At 41.6% G+C, this 24,140-nt stretch overlaps 1 protein-coding gene across 1 annotated transcript in view; it reads left to right on the top strand.

Moving 5' to 3' along the window:
• The window catches only part of ntng1a (netrin g1a), a 100,649-nt gene that overhangs the window by 35,599 nt on the left and 40,910 nt on the right, over positions 1 to 24,140 (top strand). Inside the window, 2 exon segments of the mRNA XM_018698147.2 lie at positions 10,616 to 10,807; positions 10,809 to 11,260. Coding sequence (XP_018553663.1) covers positions 10,616 to 10,807; positions 10,809 to 11,260 — 644 coding nt within the window.

The raw sequence follows: 24,140 nt of genomic DNA, 5'->3' as shown, positions 1-24,140 counted from the left end.
CCTTCTCCTTCAGGTGTATGGCGAAACAACATTGTCCTACCTCATGTGGCAGGACTGTCAGAGAAATTCAAAAGAATTTTCTCCAAACAGACCTGTCAACACCCTGAGGCAGAGACTACTTCATCCCAAGGACAAGACTCCCAAGCACAAGCTGAGTAACCTTGTGTACGCTGTTCAATGCTGGGAGAAATGCTCAAACCTGTACATAGACAAATCAACAACCACTCCATAAACGCATGCACAATACCAGCTCATCAGGACAAGACTCAGCAGTCCATTTACACTCTCAAGTCCAAGACCAGTTGCAGATATCCTTTGATTAATCCTGATATTCTATTTCAGGTCTATCTGTTGGCTACTTAATGAACACAGCCTGTGTGTAACGACCACTGCATCTAATCCTTCCTAAAGTGGGTTACAGCCTGAAACCTGTGTGTGTCTGGTTCCAGAAATGTACACACACACAGACACGCACGCACACACACACACACACACACATACACACAGATCTGTGTGGTCTCATTAGATTGAATCTCTTGGTTTAATTAATCACTAACAGAGTGCTTAATTCATCTATAATTTCAGCAGAGTGGAGTTGATTATTGTAGTATTTCCCTCTGGCCCTGTTAAAGTTTTTGATTTCCTTTTCTGTATTTTTTTACCCCCCACCTCCCCACCCCTCACTTCTCTCTCATCTTGTATAATGGTGGCTCATCAAGAGCTCAGAGACAATCAGCTGGTGGAGCACCCTTGACTCCTTTTTAAGGGTTGTGATTACAATGGATGCTTGAAGTTACTGTCATGGAATCAAGTGGATTGTGTGTCACTGTTTCTGGCTGCAGACTGACTGAATTAATTCCTTTTAGCTCCGCGGCCAATTTTTTTTTGTCTTAAATGCTGTGAAGAGGAAGACTGATGTGTTTTCAGACTAGAGATAGATCAATATGTTTTTTTCAGGGCTGATACCGATACCAATTATTAGTAGTCAAGGAGGACTGATAACATATATTTGGAGCTGATATTCATTTGCAGTAAAAGTGAAAATATTAGCATCAAAATTTTGAATACAAACTCCACTTTGTTTAAATGCCTTTAAGCATATGTTTATTAAACAGCTTTTCAGATTTGCAACATGTTAATTTTTTTTTTTTTTTAATCTTAGACAATAAACATCTTTGTTTTCGAATTCTAACAAAAAGTGCAGGGAGCTCCCAGGCTCAGCAGCATGTCTATAAAGTAAATGAAAACAAATAAATAGCTAAAGTTTTCTACAGTAAATAAAGTTTTCCAAAATTTCAATATAACTGAAATGTTACTTTATCTTTCACTTATCTTTGTTTTAAGTTCAGACAAAAACAAAAAGTGCAGGGAGTTGCCAGGGTCAGCAGTGTGTGTGAGCACTGTGCATGCACAGCTTTCACTGCTGATTGGCTGTTACCCGTTCTGTAGGTCTGTGTGTAACCAATCAGATGGTGCTGTGGGCGGGACAATGCTGGAGACAGAGTAGTGACTGCAGACAGAGAGGCGCGGCTGCATCAGAGCCTAAATAACCCAGTTTTAAATTGATCTCTTATCAGATCTGATTTATACACGTCAATATATCGAATATGCGAATATCGGCGCCGATAATCGTCTCGACCGATAATCGGTCTATTTCAGACAGTCAGTGTGTGAAGTGTATCCTGCTGCTGGTGCTGCTCAACAGTTCCTTTAACAAAGTTTAATGATATATGATTATGGGGAATTATATATTTCACTGTTTGATTTGGTATTCATGGGATTTCTGGTGGTTGCCTTCTTATTGGTGACTGTTCACAAGTGATTTCTATATCTCTAAACTAAAGAAAGAATTTGTCATGCTGACACACTGATAACATTATTTTCTATAAAGGCTACAATAACTGATAATAGTAGTTATTAAGCTTTTTTATTTAAGAGAAAAAACTGTCCAAAAAGTGTGTTCTTGGCCAAGTTTAGGAGTTTCATTCATTTTTGTAAAAAATACTAAGCTGTCAAGGATCATAGGAATAGTGCCAACTCAATTCCTGTGTGTGCCTCAGTGTGTGTTTGTCCTTATTTATATTCAGTCTTCTGTGTGACTTGCCTTTAAGATGAATTTGTGTGTGTGTGCGTATGCGTGTGCGACCCACTTTGCCTGTCAGTGTGTTTGAGTGTCGTGATCCTGTGAGCTTGGGAGAGAGGAAAAGGCCTGCACTCTTTTTCCCAGGAGTCGTCTGCCAATCATTTTCTCAGATTCAGTGGTAAGAAAAAAAAAATGTCGGGGAAGGAAGGAGACAGAGGAAGAAGAATAAAAGGGAAAAGAAAAAGAAGAAAGTCTCCCTGTAGAATGACTAAATAGACCTTCAGTGATCTGACAGAGAGGCCTGGAGCTGAATCCCAACTACGCTCTGCACAGTTAAATATCCACACTGGGAATGCCGAGCTTTACCACACTATTGATTTTAATCATCTCTTAAAAGCTCTGACTTTAAAAAAATAAATAAAATAAGAGACCCTAAAGACTGGAGTAAGGAAAATAGAAATCTTGTGAATCTGGAAAATGAGGACTGGTCCCCACCACCCTCAGCCCCCGCCCCAACCACCTCATGCTTCAGACCCTTTGAGATAATTATAGTGTCCTAAATTTACCCCCTGCTCTGGCTGCTGCTGACCAAGTCGAGCGCTCATTAACAGGAATAGATTCTCCATGTTCTCATGGCGCTCTGTAGAGCCACTAATGAGGGGTGAAGCTTGATGACGGGAGTTTGATTGAAAAGGAGTGAAATGTGATGGCACTTAAATGACTGTAAGAGCTTTCAGAGCTGAAACCATGTGACGGACACGATGCTGCTCCACTTGTTCCCCAACGACAGCAGAACAGATGAGAAGTGATTTCTCCTGGAAGCATTTATTTTCATCGCTGCTCATTTTTTAAGGGTTTATGACTAAAGTGTATCTGTTACTCAACACTTCCACATCAGAACCTAAAAACTGTGGCATCTGTCCAAAAACCCATATCTGTCTGTTGGCCTTGGGCCTGAGGGTCGGAGCAGCCATTTAACAGGAGGATCAAATATTGGTTAAAGTAAAAGGCCTGATTTTTCTTACTGACACTAAACCTACTCACTGAAACATGGTCTTTACATTCACTTCATCATCAGGAACCTTAGTCCAAACCTCTGTATCTAAGCTACAGATCTAAACCTCTACACTGCTCATGGTAGGAACTGTTGGGTTTCTCTCTCTAATGCTGTAAACATACATATAGTTTAAACATTTAACCTGTTAGTGGTGCTAGATGAAAAGTCACAGGATCACCCAAATGATTAGGATTCATCCTCTGGGGCCCATGAATGTCTGTACATTCAGTAGGTGTTGGATATACTTTAGTCTGGATTAATGTTTTTCCTGCAGTGTCAAAGATTAAAAAAAAAACAAAAACAAAAACAATAAAAAAACATGTGGGAATAAAACTAGCAATGACTGTTGACTGATTGTTATAAAATAGCAACCATAGTTTATATCAGCCATTAGTAAATATTCACCATATTTGATTTATATTTAATGTGCTAAAACAGTTGAGGGTGTAACTGTGCCACTGCTAATGTTTCCATACCAACCATTATTGACATCCTTGCCCTTTGCTGTAGCTCAAATATTCCTTTGTGTTTTGGAGTTTGAACCACTGGCAGCACAAAAGCAAATGGTCTTGCACTCATTTGTAAGGAAGCCTTACTGCTGCAGGAGGTTGAGGTTTGAATCTATGGGGATGGACATGGAGCAACTCTCTGCGCTGGGGTTAGCCTCTTAGCTTGGCCAAGGTGACACTGATCCATGTTTCTCTGGAGGGCCTATACACAGGATATGTAGCATAATTATACCATTAAAAAAAAACAGTGGATGGAGAGATGATGGTGAGGGAGAGAGGAATGGCGATGGGGGATGGGGATGGGGGAGAGTATATTGTAGCCTCTGCTTCACGATGTCAACTCCTGAGGGATTTCTCAGCTAAAGATGAGGGATGATCATGGCTACAGGCTAGTCTTGTTTTCAAGTTTTAATGTTCAGTGAAAAATGCCAAAGTCTTCATGTTATCTGACAGTTTGATTGAGAGATGTAGCATTGCAGCAGCCGGCAGATCGATTATGCCCTGGTGCATTGGCTCAGTGTAGAAATGACGTCTTAATAACAGATGAATGACACTTGTCTTGAAAATGGTGGAAAATAACAGTGATCCATTCCTGATTTGGTGGAGGCAGCGATGGAGCTCTCTGAAAAATAGTTTCTTATTTCAAACTACAAAGAACCAAACTTCCAGTGTACCTGGAGGATGAGCAGTCAAATTTTCACTGTATGAGTCACAGTTTAATTTAACAAATATAATGCATAATCCAAATATCTATGACTAGCTCCAGACACTCAACCAAAAACTATTACTTTTTAACTTTTCTGTTTTAGTTACTCGTAAATTAATAATGCTCCATTTCTCTTCTCTTCATTTGAATAAAGGATTAGGCTTTAATTTGCATAGTACTCCTTCCATTTTAATACACTGCCACCGCCACTTGATTTTTTTTGCTGCCAGACATAACTCACCTTTTCACTTCTTTTATATTCAAACCAGGGATGTTGTCTTAAAACACAAAATACCTGCTTGCCTCAGTAAAGATGCAGTGAACAGTGTATTTTGTGCTGCATGGATTTGTTTCCTTAACTCAGAGTTAACTGTGCCTCAGCACTGTACTGTACCATTAACCTGTCAAGTTAACTGCCTGTGTTAAAGCTGTACTTACAGCCATCACACAGTGCTGGCTGTTGCCCGTGATGTGTGTACTCGCCTTGCTCTCACAAATATACCATCTCTTAAGCAGGGGATATTGTCCTGTCCTGCAGACCGTGTCACAGTGGTGCCTGGTGGGGCTTGCACTACCACATAAAAGATAATGGAATATAAAATTGTTTTTATATCCTCTGAATGTGCGGAGGCTGCGTGCTGAAGGCCTTCCCTGCTATTGTTTTAGCGCTCATGAATCTTCTAAATCGTCAACACAGATCGCGATGAACGCAACACGAGGACGTTTACACATCGTCTCGCCTCATAACCCCCCGTCAGTTGACTGGACGGCCTGCTCCTTGGTGCTTAAGGTGGTTGAATGGTGCAGCTCACTGCCTTAGATGACTATTGGATTTCTGCCTGTGGCATTACAAAACAGCATATTTCATGTGTTGGACTCTTTGAGCTGTCAGTCCATGGTCCACTTCAAGCTGATGAGGGCTGGTGGAGCACCAACATTTTCTGTGTAACTGTGTGTTTGGGGTGGGGGGGGTAGGGGTGGGGTTACAAACGGCATAATGAGTCTCAGCTTTAACTTTCATGGGAAAGTATTTAGTCATTTATGTGAGATTTCAGTTCCCAGTCTTTATGCTCAGCTAAGCTGACCAGCACCTGGCTCAAGTTACATATGTACTGTACGGATGTGAGAGCAGCATCAATCTTATTATGTAACAATAAGAATATTTCCCAGCATGTCAGTGTTGTAATATATTATTGTAAAACTTAATGTGTCTCATCTCTGCCTTCTGCTGGCTGTTTTTCAAAATCTTAAATTCAAATCCAGTCCTCTGCTTTAAGCAATTTGAACTCGAGGTAATTGTAAAAAATAATTAGTTTTGTCAAAATGCTGTATTAAAATCTATGAAAATATATGCTAATCCATGCCTGATCTCCAATACAGTTGGCAGGAGAAGGTGGTGTGTGTGTGTGTGAGGGTGTGTGAGCGTGTGATTTCGGGCCCCCTGTTGTCTTGTTGACCAGGGTCCAGGCCTGTCGACCTCCGGCCGACCCTGAGCCATTTGAAAATATGATTGTAATCCTTGTGAGGATTTGGCCTGGGTGTCTATTACCACTGTAATCTGTCACACTGGCATCCAATATTCATTCCACGTCCAGGTTAAGCCCCTCTCTCTGTCTGCTCCACCCATCACCATGGGAGAGAGAGAGGGGGATCCAGTGAAGGTGTTGGCATGACTAGAGGGAGAGGGAGAGGGAGAGAGAGACAGAGGTTTTGAAATTGAGAGAGCACTGCTTCAATCAAGCTGCTGGGTCGGGGTGAAGAAATCTATCGTGGAACACAAGGTCTCATTAATGCAGCAGGGATATCTTTAACCCCCACCTCCATCTCTCTCTCTCTCTCTCTCTCTCTCTCTCTCTCTCTCTCACACACACACACACACACACACACACCCCTTGTTGAATAAAGAGAGGCAAAAACATGGTAGAGAGATAGACATAGATGTAAGAGAAGAGATGATGCATTTCTGGGGAGAACCTGGGAGGAACTCTGCTCTGTTGATGCAATGAAATGTACACACAAAGTTGTAACAGGAGTTTTCTTTGGGATAATTATAACAAAAAAATATTTTTCCACATTTTACTGGAGGGAATTCTGGATGTTTTACTCTAGTCTAGGCTGGTTGTGTATGCTCCCTTAATGTTTTCTGCTATAGAGCATAAATAAACATAAAATCACCTACAGAACACTTCCCTCAGGAGGCTAGGATCTTTTCACTCACATGATTTTAATGTCTTTGGCACAATATCTACATCACTGAAAAATGTAATAAGTAAAGCCAAGTTGTTTGCTAACAAGTCGCTTATGTCAGTTTTGGATTTATGCAAATCAATTCATTTCAACTCAAGGAAGTTCATAGTTGCTGTATAGTGAAATAAATCCTGATCCTCAGATCACATGTTTAGGTTTATTTCTCTTAATCGTCCTCTCTGATCACCTTTTGAAATGAAAGGTTTCAGGATTAGAAAATAAAGACTGGGAGGAGGAAGACAGGAGGGAGAGGTAGAAAGGAGAAAAGATGGATTCAATTTGCCATGTGGGTTACAAGTCCAAGACATCTGTCACACAAACAGATCGGTTTGATTGGTGGGAGCCCATCTATCTAGATGGCTTGTCTGCAGTTAGTAAATTTATATTCCCCCAAGTCCCATCCTCCATCAGTGGGTACGGTGTTGCTGGGCCAAGGCTGTCAGCCACCACGGTCATATCTTATTTTAAAACTAGACACAGTCATAACATCAGTAACTATGTACAGTTTACCTCTGTCTATTCTTCATGGACTCCAATTGGGTCTGTATCAAAGAAGAATATCACCCTTGTCCAGTTTTTTTTTTTTTTTTAGAGTTGAAACACAAACCTCTTGTCATCATGTATATGCAACCACAATAAGACAACACGCATGAAAGAGAATTGATGCAGTATGGTATGACTTCCAGGAATGAAGAGTAGAAATGTGAGAAGAATGTCTCAGTGGATGAAGTTCAGGTGGTGTTTGTAACTTCAGAGTGATTGATTATTTCTCATTAAAATGTGGCTGTGACAGAATCACAATCAATAATTCCATGTTCCAGAGCCAGGTTTCCACAGACAGATGATATTAAGAGTTGTTTCAGGCAAATTATTCCACCTGTGACATGTCTGGTTGGCACAGCAGGAGAAAAACACCTCCCCATGACCTAAACACTACAAATGCAGCTGAATAGAATTAGTTGAATTCATTATCCTTTGTGTGCAGCATTGTTGATTTTTATTCCTCAAGCCCATTGGTAAAATTAGCCTGAACAGTTTGACAATAATGAGGACAACGCCAAAGGAATTTAGAGCAGCTTCCTGATGCTCGGTGAAATCCACCCACAGACACATACATGCTGGTGCACATGAGCATCCACCTGCACTCGCACTCTATCACTGCATCACAATGCTAATAATCGGATTAAGCCGGTGTGTTTTGGGTGGGTCGACTGCATCTCTATTAGCGCCAATTTAACGCGACCTCTCCACTCCAGTGATCTCAGCGCTGGCTCTGTAATCTGTGATGGCTGTCCCCCATCCTGGCCACTTATCATCACACTGGGATTAATAGAAACAACTTTTGTAATTACAGAAATGCTGCGTCGCCGTGCCGGGTGCTGTCAATTATTTTAATGTGTGCCAAACCATTAATCGTCTAACAGAGCCCTCAGCGGTGCCCTACAGTAAAACACAGAAATGAGGCCGTACACTCAGCATTTTATCTCCCTTCTCTTCTCCGGCCTGACCGGTGAGCTTATTGATCTTCATAAAGGCAGTATTTTGTCGTTAGGCGAGAAGCAGAGGAGACAGTAATGAAAGGTTTTTAACCTGTGTGTTCGGAGGAGCGCTGGACGACTGGCCAAGGTTGCCAGGTGCTAGACGCAGCAGATTTCCAGCAGCTCAGCCACAGCGATCGATAAGGATACATCTCTGTCTGATTACAGAGATGTGCTGGTGAGGACGGCACTTTGTGTGTGTGCGTGTGTTACAGTAAAGGCTGATCATTGGATCTGCCTGATTTAGACACAAAGGTACAAAAGGTTTCACCTCAGACATGATTCAGTTTCTCACATAAAGAACTGTTTGCTTCATTTTACTCTTCAAACCAAACGTATTATTCACAGTTGGTCTTTTCAGAGCTGTCTGTACCTGTAACTGTGCTACAACATAACTAATTGACTGACTGTACCAAAGTGCAATTTTGAGTTACTTGCTCTCGAGTATTTCCATTTCCCAATATTTCCTATGTCACAACATTTGCCTGCCAGCTGTAGTGAACAGTTATTTTGCAGACTAATATTTTAAGTACATACATATTAAGGTTAACCTGGCCAACTGTATATAAAGCAGTTAAAGTGAACTGCATTTTAACTGGTTATGACATTAAAATGCTGCTGACGTATTTATGCATCAGTAATAGTGATCCAGTAATTCTATACCACTAACTGGTGTCATTCTGATGGATTTAAAGCACTTTACTTTTGATACAAAATTAAGCTTATAATGCTTGGATGGGTGACTTTAACCTTTACATTCTCGTATTCCTATTTAAGTACTGTGTTCACCTCTGTTTATTTTGTGTATATGAGAACAAGGAGATGTTTGCTCAGTGTAAAAATAGAATGATGTATAAATGAATTTGATGCAGAGATTTAGATAAAATATAGATCTCTGTGAGACTATTTAATAGTACTTTAAGCATGTAAGGCCAGAATGCATGAGTGTTTCTACTGTTGTTCAGTTAGTATAATACAGTGACAATAATTAACAGGGCATGAAAAGAAGCAGATCTACAGCTGTGATCCAGGCAGAGCCCTCCTCTGTCACTGAATAACACCTTCAGGTCTCCCTCGACGAATGAATGTTCCCAACATGCCACAGTGACGCAGTCGGCCATCCTGCATGCCAAGTGTGTTTTTTAGAGACTGTCCACTCCCCCTAAGCAGGCATAACTGTCGCATATGAGTTATTACACATCTGTCTATGGATACACAGTGCACCAGATGCTGCAGTTAATGGCACACCTAACCTCCCACCATGAGATGGTACACTAAAACCCAAGTGGAATTTTCCACTGCCTTCCTCCTCCTCCGTCTCCTTCCAGCCACTGCTGTCCAGTGCTGGGAGAAGCCTGTAGGGGATGGTCCAGACAGGATATTAATGGGGCCCTCCAACAGTCAGAAGGCCTGACAGAGCCCTGTTTCATTGTCACCTTGCCTTGGAGGACGGGGAAAAACTTGCAAAGCTTATTAGCCGAATGGAGCTGTTTCTCCCTCTAACTTACTCGATCTCTGCCTCACCGCTTCATTAGACTGTCTTACATCAGAGGCCCGCACTTCTCCCTGTTTCCTCACCGCCACTTACACACACATACACACACACACACACACATATGCACACGCACAGGATGACATCTCCCACCTAATCAAGTAGTGGATTATCTTGTCCTGATAAATTGGAGCTTGTAGCACTTGAAAGGTCCTCTTGGAGGAGTGCCTCCTCCCCCTGACAGCTAGATTGAGCCCCCAGGGAGCAAGGAGAGAACATCGCCTGGTAATGATTTGTGGTAAATCGGACAAATGCTTTTGGAAAGACCTCTTTCAAGCAAGGGGCTTGATGAATTTAAAACCACAAGTCAAATTCAGACATGAGAGAGGACAAATACTGACATCAATTAACCCTTTATGAAAGAAGATATGATGGAGATGATTGAATGGTGCAAAAGATTTAGGTGAAGTCAGGTGTACGTGTAAGTGTTAATGAATCAAGTTGGTAACAAATAAATTAAGAAAAGTAAGCCAAGATATGTACAGACATGTGAGACCCAGTGATCTCACTCTCTGCAAAAATACAACTGAAAAGACACAATTATTCAGTTTATCAAACACAATAAAATAAATTCACACACAGGGCAGAGTGCTCCAGTATTTCTGAGCAAAAGAAATTAAACAAACATCAAAGTCAGACTGTGAATGAGAAGAGATGATGTAACAGAGAGCAGGAAATGTGCAGTGAGTTAACAGACTCCTAAAAGATGCATGCGTAACATAAAATGCAGACTATACACACATGTATGTACTTGACACTGAGATCCAGCTTTTCCTTCATGCAGAGCTTAGGGCTAGTATATGAGAGATACAATGCCCTGTTTACATTGAGTTCTTTTAATAACTGACTTTGAAAAAGACTTGATTTATTTCTCACCGTGACTAACAATCTTTCCTTTCTTCCTCTTCCTCTCTCTGTTGTAGGAGAACCCTTACATGTGTAATAATGAATGTGATGCCAGCACCGAGGAGCTCGCCCACCCTCCAGAGCTCATGTTTGATATCGAGGGCCGTAACCCCACCACCTTCTGGCAGTCCACATCCTGGAAGAAGTACCCAAAGGCACTCCTGGTCAACATCACGCTATCTTGGAACAAGACCATCGAGCTGACCGACTGATATCGTCCTCACCTTTGAGTCAGGCCGGCCTGAACAGATGGTCCTGGAAAAGTCTCTGGATTACGGACGAACCTGGCAGCCCTACCAGTTCTATGCCACTGACTGCCTGGACGCCTTCACCATGGAGCCCAAGACGGTGCAAGACCTGACCCAGCATACCCTGCTGGACATCATCTGCACTGAGGACTACTCACGGGGTTATGTGTGGAAGTATGACAAAACTGTACGCTTTGAGATCAAGGACCGCTTTGCGCTGTTTGCTGGACCCCGGCTCCACAACATGGCCTCCCTTTACGGCCAGCTGGACACGACCAAGAACCTGAGGGACTTCTTTACCATCACAGACCTGAGAATCCGCCTGCTCCGGCCCGCCACAGGAGCCACGATGGTGGACGAGAACAACCTGTCCAGATACTTCTATGCCATTTCTGACATCAAAGTGCAGGGCAGGTAAGACCTCAGTTCATCTGTACACACTTCATGTAGTGGACTCAGGGCTGAGTTACTTGTTCTTGAGTATTTCCATTTCCCAATATTTTATACGTCACAACATTTGCCTGCCAGCTGTAGTGAACAGTTATTTTGCAGAATAATATTTTACATACAAAACATATTAAGGTTAACCTGGCCAACAGTATATAAAGTAGTTAAAGTGAACTGCATTTTAACTGGTTATGACATTAAAATGCTGCTGGATTACAAACTGGGTAAAGTGGGCAACAGCCCCTGGGCCTCATAAGTCCCAGGCGTGCATGTCAATTGTTTTTGGTAACTAATAAATTATTTGCACCTACAACTAAAGGTCATTACGGGTCCAACAAGAGATTTCTGTCCCTTGGGTGCCCTAAAAGGCTGATCCAGTCATGGATGGACTAATTCCCTGAGGGATTTAAGATTGATAATGTGATCATGATTCTATAGGCTGATACCTCAGCGGTTTTCCTGTGGTTTTACTGCAGCAACAGTAAAGCTACCCGCTATTGAAGAAAAATGCATTTACCGTTACCATTCTTTCCAATTAGAGAGTGGATCCATAACAATGTGCAGAGTTCACCAGTTGTCAGCATGTCTTAATTAACCAAGCTGCTTACAGCTTGCTGAGGCACTCTGCTTTGGACGCCAGATTCACTCAGCTGTCTATTAGCCCGTGGAAGACATTAGAGGCAGCATTTCAGCCGTCAGGTCACTGCACGTTGTAATTAGTGTTTGATTTACAAAATCCACACAGGGTCATATAACATGAAAACAAGACGCCATTATGCTGTTAGAAGAAAGGCCCACAAAAGCTTCCTCTGCTTCCTGACGCTACTACAAGAGTCACTGGGGCATACACTTAAGTGGATCTGTTTTACACTGTGTGGTTTTTCAATTTAACAGATGTGAATATGGTTGTAAGGGGTGAAGGAATGAAGATTTAATTACTCTTGTTTTGCTCTTCACACATGAGAGGCTCACAGTGCAGAAGTGCAGAGTGGCGGAACGTCACAACAATTGGAGGATATGGGTGGAAGTGGTGAAGTCGGCTGCCAGGCTGCGGCTCAGACAGACTTGGGAAGATGACTACAAATAGAAACATCACAAGTCACAGCAAACAAATCAAAATAAATCAAGGTTTTCTCGGCTGAATAAGAGGGTTAGCATCAGCTGATCACATGGTCTCATGCTACACTGGCTAATAGACCATTGTACTGTAATAACATGTTTGTTGCTGTGACATTATTTACAATATTGTCAAAAGCCTTCAAGCTCTAATGAATCTCTAATTTGTTGATTTCTTTTATACGCCATTAATATGGAGCGAAGTCCTACTGCACACTGCTGGAATGCACTGTAAATGGGCAGGTACCCTTGAGCACAAGGGTCTATGATAATAAATGCCTCGCTCAGAAATTGAATTTTTGACTTTTCTCATGATTGAGAAGGTCATTCAGCAAAAATAACTGGAGGGAATTTACTAACACAAAAGAGTTGGATGGGACATCCATTCAACACCCGCTGAAATGAAGGGGGCTGTCATAAGTGCAGATTATTTATTCTATCTGACTAATCATGACCAAACTCATACATCCCTGTGGGGCTGTAGATTTGAGCAATGGCTGCGCGCCACCATTGGGCCGCGGCCGTTTACCAGCCCGCTGCTTTAAGAGTGACGCTCGCCTGAGAAATGTTCTCCACTGTTTACCAAAGGTAACACACAGTTCAGCCATAATGAGATACACTCTACACAGAGAGGCTTCACTCTCCTTTTCCCCCTCCCATCGCAAATCACTGCTCAGCCCCTTTCTCCATGCGTCGTATACGAGACATAAGCTCCTTAACCCCCAGAATACAGTTCTGTGAGACTCGGCGGGAGCGATTTTGCAGGGGCAGTGAGGTTGAATCTGGCATATTTCACTGTGCTGGACTCAGCTACCATGGGCCTGGATCAGGAGGGAGAGGGGGTGTGGGGGGGAAATACAGTAGGAGAGCTGGCAGATTTTCTGTCCTTGCCACAACAGTGTGAGAAACAAAAGAAGGAACGTAAGCTCTTTGCCAAAGTAGGTCAACCTAGAAAAATTGGGAGAGGGAAGAGAAGGAGCACAACTTTGCAGAAGTAGTCGTCTTTGCATCTGTTACATAGAGTTAAAGTTGTTACAGGGAAGCCAGAAATGCCATGCATGACCATCCTATTGTGGTTGATTACAGGGAAGACCTGGTCCAAAGGCACTGGGGGCAAAAAATCAATGCAAAGAATTTGAAATCAAACCGAGCATGGAGCTGTGAGATGGATGTGAACAATGCATACTGCCCCGTGCCTTTAATGAATCTGACACCCTCACTGTTCCATTGTATCAAAAACGGGTTAAACGGGTGTGTGGAGAGAGAGAGTGTGGAGAGTTGGGAGGATTTTCTAATTATCTACTGTATGACTTTGGCATAATTGCACTGCCTCTCTTTTTTTTTACATGCTTTACAGTAACTACAGCCTACAATTTCACCAACTGTCTCTCCCCCTTTACTCGACCCACCCCTTCCCCCTCCTCCTGCCTCCTGCCTGTGATCAATACAGTGTAATTAAAGCTGGAGAAGATTCAGACTACTAAAGGATCTCTTTCTGGCTCTTGGTTTCTCTCTGTTGGGCTCTGTCCCCACTCCCTGTCTTGCTCTATTTCTCCTGTGCAGAATAGAGTAGTCTTCCATTCCTATACCACTATTCAAGGAATAAACACTAACCACATTGCTGCAAACCCACTACCCACCACAAAACAAAGAATATACCTATTAACAAGAAGTGTAGGTGGCACTTTTTTTTTAATCACTGTCATGGTTTTTAATTTGCAAAGTCTACCAAAATAATCCTGTTGTAGGCTGAAGTTTTAAACAACCTCCCAATCTGGCAACAGATTTTTAATTGTCGTTGCTGTTATTTCCAAATCTGTTCCCTGCACTTGGTGCATGAATAATAATGTAAACCTCGACTTGTTTCTGCCCAAACAGAAGATAGGGAAAGGAAAGTTTGTTTCTCCAATTTACACCTGCAACAGTGGGAGTTGTGATTCAATTTCCAAAGCATATATGTGCCGCAGGACATTATCAGGGAAGGTCAGAAACAACCCCAAGGGTTCACAGTCACTTTGACTGCAGGGTAGGCAGGTAATTCACTTGAAGGGGCGGACTGGTTATTAGATGGACCAATTTTTTTCAGGTCTAGACTTCCCTCAGCCTCTTGGAAAGAAAGTCAAATCCCCACACTGATGCCAACATGTCAGGATATTACTGTAGGTGACTCGTGGTCTGGTTGTAATTGTCCACGGAACTGCTACTGTATGCTTCAGCTCACATACAGCATAAGTTCACACATTTAAAACTCCTGGAAAAGATTTTTTGGATGTTAAACAAAGAGAAGAACAGGCTCTAATTGTTGCCTTTTTCTTCAGTCTACTGAAATCCACCAACCAAGAGAAAAGGAAACAGAATTCACAAATCATCTTCTTATGTTTTTCTTGCTATTAAATCTATGACAACAGTTGATTATACAAACAACATTTCCCAACTTTGGATCTCTTGACAACACATACCAATTTCAGAACATGGCTGATTTGGACATGGAGTTGTAGTAATAGTCCTCTCAATTAATATTGAAGTGGACAAGATTTATTGATGATAAACTGTGTCCAACTGACCTTGGACTGGAGACAGGGTAAATTTCAAGCTTTCTGAGGTATTTACCAACAGCAGGATACCTTTCCATTAAAGGGGATAGTACACATCAAAGGCTGTTTGGGTGTGCAGTGTGAAGCCTTTAGTGTCTCCAGAGCTGTATGAAATCTGATCAACTGAACAGTGTCAGTTGGGTCTGAAGACTACAAGTTTGAAGAGCAAACAAATGTGGGTGTGTGCAGTGAGAAAGAAGTGAGTTTAGCAGACCTCTGTAGCCCCCCCTCATCTCTGCTGCAGGCTACAGGCTCCAGGCTATGTTAGGCACATATACAAGCATAACACTATCTGCGGTCAAGTTGCATTGTGGATAATATATTCACCAGGTTTTGACAAGAAAGAAGAGTGAGTGGAAGTGTGTGGAATAAAAACGATGTCTCATTCTACTGCAGCAATTTTGATCTTTTTTGATATCATCAGGACTACACCGCTAAACCTATGTGGCACTGACTTTTGATCAGCAAAAAATAAATTAATTAATTAAAAAAAACAGAAATATACATCTATGTGTAAGAAGATCCCTCACCTAATATGTGAAATCATGTGGATGTTTAATTAAGGGATATATTTACAATATTAAAACACTGTTTGGAATGAGATCAGTTCCCCAAATATTAAATCATATGTGAAAAGGGATTGAAATATGAACTAGAACTGGTATAAAATCCATAATTTTCTTGGCATATTGCTTAATTTCGTGTTTTACAGTAAGAAGACTGCACATTTATGATGATGTGTCAAGTGTAATACAGCATGTTACACCAACACTGGGGATGAATTATCATCACTAAAGCCCTGCGTCTACTCTTTATGTTTCTGGATCAAGTCCATGCGAGCACAAATCAATACTATTCTAAAGTGTGATAAAGAGAAGCTCTTATCTGAGGCATAGAAAATATACCATCTGTGGGAGATTAGACACTTCATCTGTCCCAAAGTGCACGGGTCATGCTATTGGTGCATTCTAATTGGTGCGTAGTTCAGTGCATGTGTGCTTTGGATACAGCTGTTTCAACTACAGATCAGCAATTTGGTGAGTGATGGCTCTATCGGATGTCCCCTGAGGGAGGAACAAACAAGAAGTCAATCTGCTTTTTTCCTCTCCCTCTCCCTCCACAGTGCTTGGCTTGCTTTTAGGCCTGCCTGTAGTCGACAGATAATCTATTTGTGCTAATTTCATGTTTCTTGCTGCCCACTTCCCCCCTGAATAAGTCATTCCACTTGTCTACCCTCCTTAGTCTCTCTCTCTTGCTCTGTTCTCTCTCTCTCTCTCTCTCCCTTTCTGTGCCACCATAAGCATCTATTTACCTTGCACTGTTCTCTGCATTTCAGCCTTTTTTTGAATCAGCAGTCAGCATTAGTCACTGTGTGGGAGAACGCCATGTTTGTGGGACAGGCCGAGTGATTGGTCCAGATAACTCTGACCATCTGTTAACATCTACACCACGTGTTAGTTTAATGGCTGTAATCAAATGACCCACACTCTTTTGTTAGCCCAGAAAAAATGAGTTAAGTGAGGTATTTCAAAAGTCAATGAGGCTATAAGTCAAAGTGTCTAACGTACGTCTCCGTCATATTTACTGCGGAGCGGGGGAATGACGGTGGAGGGTCCAAGGGTGACTCATCAAATAGGAAGCACAGGAAGTGGTGATGTAGTTGCCACTTAAAGGCAGAGCTATAAAGTGGTTTTAATCACAGACCTGATTCATTCTGCTCCTCGATTCATCATCCTGTCACTCTGCTGTCTACACTGCCTCTATTTCCATACACCAGCCTGGCTCATGTAAAGATGACACCGTTATCAAACCATTGTGACTCAAACCATCATGTTTACAACTTTGTGCCACGAAGTAGTTTGATCTCCTACACTTGATCCATACTCTACTTAACTTCTGTGTCTCCTACTGCCCTGAAGCTATGGTGTTGTCTCTCAGTTTGGATAACAGCACCTGACAAATGAGGAAATGTAAATATAATTTCACTTTGTGCAGTAATGCAGCAGATTTTCCAATCAACTAACCTGTTAGCTGTGGTGGTACTCACACCCTTTACTTAAACAAGTTCAAAAATACTACATAAGTACAGACAAATGTACTTAATTCTCCAGTACTACTGCTGTTTTATGAGTTCATCATATTTTTAATATAAAATTTGAATCTGTAAAGTAACTAGTAACCACAGCTATCAGATAAATGTAACGAAGTAAAAATCATCTCCCTCCTTAAGTGTACTGCAGTAAGTATAAAACTGCTTTAAATAGATATAGTAGTTACCTTCCACCACTGCCAATAAGCACATCTAATTTATTTAGACCGTTGTTTTCAAGTGTATTGCAGTGACTCAGTGATTCTCTGTCCTTTAACCTGGGCTTGCCTTCCCCCCTCCCTGCTCTTGTTTACCCTCCTGACTTCAAAGTGTGTAGGAAATGTTTCTTTTATTTATTTCCGCCATGTTTGAGTCAGTTTGAGTTTGGAGCTCCGAGCCACCCTCCTACACATGTGAGTCCACCGGGAGAGGAAGCGTAGGATGGTTTATCAGCTGGTGACCTCTAGTTTACAGCTGAAATCAGAACTCTCCTCACTGGAGTAAGACAGTTTTATTTACATAGAGCCAAATCATTGCAGAGGTTATCTCAGGTCATTATTCATACAGAGCAGGTCCAGTCTTTGTTTCTAAATTTTACTCAGCTTTGACCAGCTTTAAATTTAGTTTACAGGAGGATAAGTGCGATAAATGAGTGGGTTTACTCATGATGTGAACACAGAACCATCAGTGCCCGACCTGGAGAGATAAAGGACGAAGTAACTATTGACCTGTGAAGACATTTGACACCTTGCGTGATGTCAGTGAGGAGGTGTTCTGCTTGTGACCTGCTCTGAACCTTCATTTAGCTCAGTATGATACTTTACCTCAGCGGAGCTGTATCTCCCTGCATCTGTGTTACTTGTTACTGACAGAACTCAGTCAGCCTCAGACACTAACCAAAAGCCTCTGCTGCCTGTCTGTGCCCTTTGTGTCTTTCTTCCTGCTTCCATCAACACCTACATCATCTGCCACTCCTGACTTCTGTCCAGGCCATTTCTCCACCTCTCTGCCTTTGATCCTCCAGCCTCAGTTCGTCTCTAGCTGATGCCCTCCCTGCTTGAGTCTGCCAGGTTGAGGAGCTCAAAAGAAATTTTTATCAGTTGGGGCAGGAACTTTTGCACAGCCTGTTCCTATGCTCAGGTAGCACCTCCTTGATGAGGCGATCACGTCTTTGAAAAGTATGCATAAGCTTGGACAACAGCATTTCAAAGTTTTTGGGACCAACCTTCCAGCTACAGAGAAGCAGGGACAAGCTGGCAAACAGAAGAATCCCTGCATGAAATAAATTCTAATATGATGTATTAGTTCCATCTGTGCTTGGAGATTTAAGCGGCCTCAACATAAAGCCACCTGCAGGCCCCTCCTTGTCCTCGTGCACCTCCTGCTCTGACTTCTCACTTTTTAATGTAGATACTGAGAACAGTACTGTAGAATCTGTTACCAGTGGTTTACAGTCATTTACTCAAACATGTACCCATCTAGAACCAGGTGTAGTGGGTGTGTTTCTGTGTGAGGCAGTATTAATATAGAACCCCACCCACCCCTTCCCCCCATCTAATTAATTGGATATTCTCAGCTGCAGAAATCTCCTCAAGCAATACACATGTGAACCGTGAAGGTAAAAAAATGAAAAAATAAAATGAGGGCAGATTTGAAGAATGTGGTATTGAATAGGCAGAGGCAGAGTGTGAAGTGTGTGGTGTTGGCAGCAGCAGAGTGTCGTGCACCGTATCTGGAGGCCACAGCTGCCTGTGCACAGTCATCTGCATATGGCTGCTGGCAACGTTGGACCATCGTAGCCACGTCTGTGTCCTTTATAGCAATGGACAAAAACGGGGCATATTCCTGGATGGCGGGACCAAAATATTCTGTGTGGTGATGTTTTTCCTGTCAATCAAGCCTCGGTTCAGATGTTTAATTAGCTTTTATTAAGGAGAGTGGCCACATTTAAGCCATGCTGGCGGCGTGACTCTGTGGGCATCAGCATCATCGAGGCTGTTCACTACTTTGGTCCAGACTGAAATATCCTAACAACTACTGGATAGGTTGTCATGACATTGGTACAGATATCCTGAGGATGAATTTTAATCTCCTAACTTTTCATCTAGCATCATTATCAGAAAATAAAATAAAAAATATACCTGTTAAACAAAGGCACATTGGCATTGTAATTGTGAGCATGTGAGCATGGCTGGAGCCTCTTTGTACAGCAGCATCATGTAAATAATGAGGGTTATATGAAGGGATTACACAGCCATCCTTTGGTGAAATTGGCTATTTCAAATTAAATTTTTATTCAATTCATAAAGTGTTGTTCTTCCAGAAATGTTTTTAATTGGGCCGTTGTTAAGATTTTAAGATGTTGCTCAGGTTTTTAACTTGGTGCTACAACTGCTCAGCTGTCTCCCACAGGGTTACATCTGAGGGTGTTATTAAATTACAGTTATTTAATACCATACAAATAGTAGCACCTGATTTGACCAAAGACATTTTGTATGTACTCTTGCTGTCATATTTACAGTCATATTCGGTCTGAAATGCAACACGATATTTTTCATTCTCAACCAATTGACTTTGAATTTTGTGTAATTTACAAACCTGTCTCAAATGTGATTTTTAAATTACCTGGTGCACCTGCTGCTGGAAGATACACTGAAAAATGGAGCTAAAGTGGGAAATGTTCCCCAACCCAAAAGGCATAAACACAACAGTGGCTCAAGTTAATCTGAAGAGAAAAGGCATTTCATTATCTTCACAGAGGAAGCTCCATGATTCATAGAAAAAAAATATTGTCTCATTTTTAAATGATTTTCAACTAAATTTAACCAAAGTGTCTGATTTTATTATTCATTTAAGTAAATACTGAAGTCCTGTTTATTTGGAGAATTAAATTAGTCAAACACTCAGGTGATGTTCAGACTATATTCATTTCACTATATTCATATATTCATTTGCAACAGTATTGTTACCAACAGTGCCGTCTTCGCAGGGATTCATATACAGTTGAATATACATGTATGTCTCAGTAGAAGATATTATGTCAGTATCAGCAGTGCACAATGTGGATGGAGAAGTGAAAAAAGAAAAACATGAATCCACAATTCAGGAAAAGAAAAGTTCTTTATGAATCCAGACAAACTGTGTGTTGCTGAAGTTGTAGAGAAAAAAAACGTCACTTGTTTAAATTGTGAATGTGTTTTGTTACAAACTTTATTCTCAGTGTTCAAGGGCAGCATCTGTCTGAGCAGTACATTTTATCCATCCTGTGCATCTTCACAGGGTGAATATGAGTGTGAGCGCAAAGGTGGACTTTTAAGTCTCCGACTGTTTCCATGTATAAACTACCTTTTTCTCTCCACCCCCCACCCCCCACTCCCTCGACCACTCTCACATACAAATGGCAGGATGAAAGAAGGATGGATTTTGACTGCTTAGTCTCTGTTTGCTGAATTGCCCCATTCCATAGAAAATCCAGCTTAAACCTACTGGTCTGTACTTTCATAAGGCCCCTGATATTTCATTTTTTAATAATCATAACACAAACAGCAGAGTGTTTGCTTTAGCTGGTTCCTGTCTGAATGAAGCTGCTGCAGCTGAAGCAGTATTTTCTAAAGAAGGCTGCCTAAAGAAACGTGTACGTGAAAGGGAGAGCTTGGAAATCTGATGTTATGGATTGTTAAGGATGTGCATGAATCATCAATGAGTCGATTAATCAACACAGTAAACATAGTCGACATCTATTTTTAAGAATTGACTAATTTTTAATTGAGTGGAGGTGGGAGGAACGACGTGGAGCTAATGGTTATGGTTCTGTTTCTGCCGAGTGCTGCTTCTCTGCTGCATCTTGCTCTGTACAGTGCAAGCAAAAGACTGGAACAGATGTCGGCAATAAAGAGAAGTGAGTTAGGTATTATGCCGGGCGAGTGGGAGGGTGAGGGGTGTTGCTTAATGGTCTTCGCAAGAGTTATTGTTCTAGTAGTTCTAGTAGCTGTTAACCGAGCTGCTGCTAGCATTAGCTCACGTAGTTTCTTGATGCTCAAGCTTGTTTTTAGGTCAGGATTCCCTCACTGTTCATCGTTCAGGAGGGTTTTACTGGGAGCTGAATTATCCACAGAGGCCTTATTCAATAAAGCAGTTTCATTTTTAAAAAATCAATGTTTCTTTGCGACGCGGACATGTGACATTGAGAGTGGCTGTTTGCTCAGCTTGTTTCTCTGATAACTGAAGATCCACACGTCTGATGACAAAAACCCTTCATCTGGTTTAAGATTAGAGTTCTAACATTATATAAAGTGTCTGTGACGTGAATGTTTTAATGTGCGGCCATCCGGCCAACAGCAGACGCTTACTGGTTTATTGTACCTAAACGCTCATGTGACAGCAAACGACAGGAACAAATAACAAATAGCTTTGGTGACTTAAAGGATTTCAGATGATATGCAGCTACAGCTCTGAAAAAGAACTTGATGGAAGTCAAGAAAGTCGCAATAACAATCGCTGCCATGGACAGCTCTCTTTTGTCTGTATCTTGCAGCTCTTTTAAGCCAGTGTGCTCAAAATTTGATAGAAACTAGTTACACATGTCTGCTACTAAATGGTGTAGGTGTTATCTATGCAAACACAAACAGAAAATGCATGGTATAGTCTCAAACACAAGGAATGAAATGTTACAATTACCCCATATTCAAAATGTGCACCAACTAAATATTAGTGAGTATGTGTGTGTATGTTGTGTGCTTGATGTGTGCTTGTTTGTCTTGTACCATCAGTCACAGTGGTGTCAGACATATGGCACTCCTGGAGTGCAGGCCTCATGGGCTAATATATTAACTAACTTATGCTTTACGAATTCCTATCTGCTTACCTCACATGGACACAGTCCATAATATGCATCAGCAGCCCTCATCAGATATTCTGTCAATTCTTTCTCCTGTTCATCAGTGAAGACCTTCTCTCCACTATTGTAGCCTACATATGGAAGTTCTCTTGATCCCTTGTCTTATAACGTCTTCCTCTCTGCACAAAATCTGTACAGAGTGATCTGACTTTCTCTGCTCTTTTACATCATTTGATGCTCTCTCTTCAAGACCTAGGCATACTGAAATTCAAAAATACATATGCATATAAATGTGAGTAAAAATTTTGCTTGGAGTACGGTTGTAACATTTTCATGGTTGTTCCAACTAACCCAGACTGTTATAGTCATGAACACGCTTATCTTACAACTAACAGCTAAAACATTATAATAACTATATACTATAATAATAATTTAAGTCTGATGCACTTAACTACAAAGCAGGCAGCACTGGCACAAAATAAAAGACATTTTTAAAAAATACTTTCATACCTCAAATGAGTTTTTTCACTCTGAAACTGGCTGTGATCTGCTACACGGTGCTACTTTCTCACATGTGGAATAAGGACTAAAATGAGCATATACAGAGTGAATCAGATGATTTGTAACTTGAACTCTCCTGATGGGAGAAATTGGAATTGGTACAACTGACCATCAGTCTCCCCTACCTCACAAAACACAAAATTAGCAGCTGCTTAAACCATCACAGTTTGATGAGAGATTCTAGAAATACAGCTGGTAATGTGTGAGAAAATGTTTGTCTTTTGCTTTGTTTGATATTTAAGGGGAACAGTTTTTTTTTGTGTGTGTTTAATTGTGTGTTTCACTGAGGTTGAACAAATATCTTCAATTCAGTTTCCTCATAGAATATATAGCAAATCTGAATTCTTTTTCAATATTTAGATTTTTATGCGGTTTACATCAGTGTTTACTGGTGTGCAGTCTTTTTCTTTCCTGTCTTTGTGGGATCATCACTACGCTTCTTTGCACATTCTCACCACCAACTGTTGTTCATGAGAACAGCATGAAACCTGCAGCAGGAACACTGCAAATCACTGCAAAACACTACAAGAGGTCAAAAATTCCACAGGCTACCCTTTGATTATGGTAAGAACATTTATATGTTCAAATCTAAAAAGCCAGTGCTGGTGTCTGAAGTCAGCATCTCTGACGATGAACATAAAAATCAAACCCTGGGAACAGAGTCAATAGCACAGAACAGCCCAGTTGTGAGATAAAATCAAGTCACTGAAAGCTTTATGTACAAATAAAATCAGGCGATAAGCTGCCATGTCACTGACATTGAACCCGCTGAAGGTGTACGAGCCAATCCCTTACTATTTATCACAGGCCAGAGGAATCAACCGGGTCCAGAGATATGAGGAGCAAAGCTACAAGTGACATGAAGATTTTATCAGCAGAGCAGAGGACAGGAGACGTCGCCTCAACAAATCCCTTTCCCAGTCTCAGGGATGAGGCAACCTTCATTTTTCACTTCAGAGGCTGAGGCTTACACTTCAGCTTGATACAGTATCACTTGTTTTCCTATTGAGTGCTGCAGCGCTGCATAATGCAGATCTTATATTTTGAGCATTGATTTCTCTCCCAATGGGTTTACCATTATTAGCAACCAGCACAGGCAACAAATTGGATTTATGTCTTGGACTGGAAGAGTGCGCTGCTGATGTGTCCTGCATGACCAGACAACTCACGCTTCACGCAGTGTTTCCACAGCTGATGTTGGGTCTGTGCGTGGCCTGCATGTGTGTGTGTGTGTGTGTGTGTGACTCTGAAAACACACCCTCAAGGAATTCAATCTAAATCTCCCCCGCTGGTCACACAAGCCAAATGATGACGCACTGTTTACCATGGAGTTACATTAACATCACCACAGTCTCACTGGGTCCAATGAGCCTTTTCCTGATCTGGTTTCTCAGAAAGCCTTTTTATCTCCAGGTTAGGGTCAGCTGTTTCCTCTATTGTGTAGAAAAGGGGTCTTGGTCATATCAGAGGCATTTCTTTCTTCCTCACCGTCGACAGAGCACATTCAACATTCATGTGGTGACCCATTTCATTAATGGAGAGGCCTTTTCCATGTGTCTTCCCCCCATCTTTGTCAGCTGCAGCCGCCTCCATAATGGGCTCTCCTGTCAGGGTTTCATGACTAATCCCCACATTGACCTCTCCTTCACT

This window comes from Lates calcarifer, linkage group LG24, assembly GCF_001640805.2.
Source record: "Lates calcarifer isolate ASB-BC8 linkage group LG24, TLL_Latcal_v3, whole genome shotgun sequence".
In the NCBI taxonomy this organism is placed as follows: Eukaryota; Metazoa; Chordata; class Actinopteri; family Centropomidae; genus Lates; species Lates calcarifer.
This window is presented reverse-complemented; position numbering and strand designations above follow the sequence as displayed.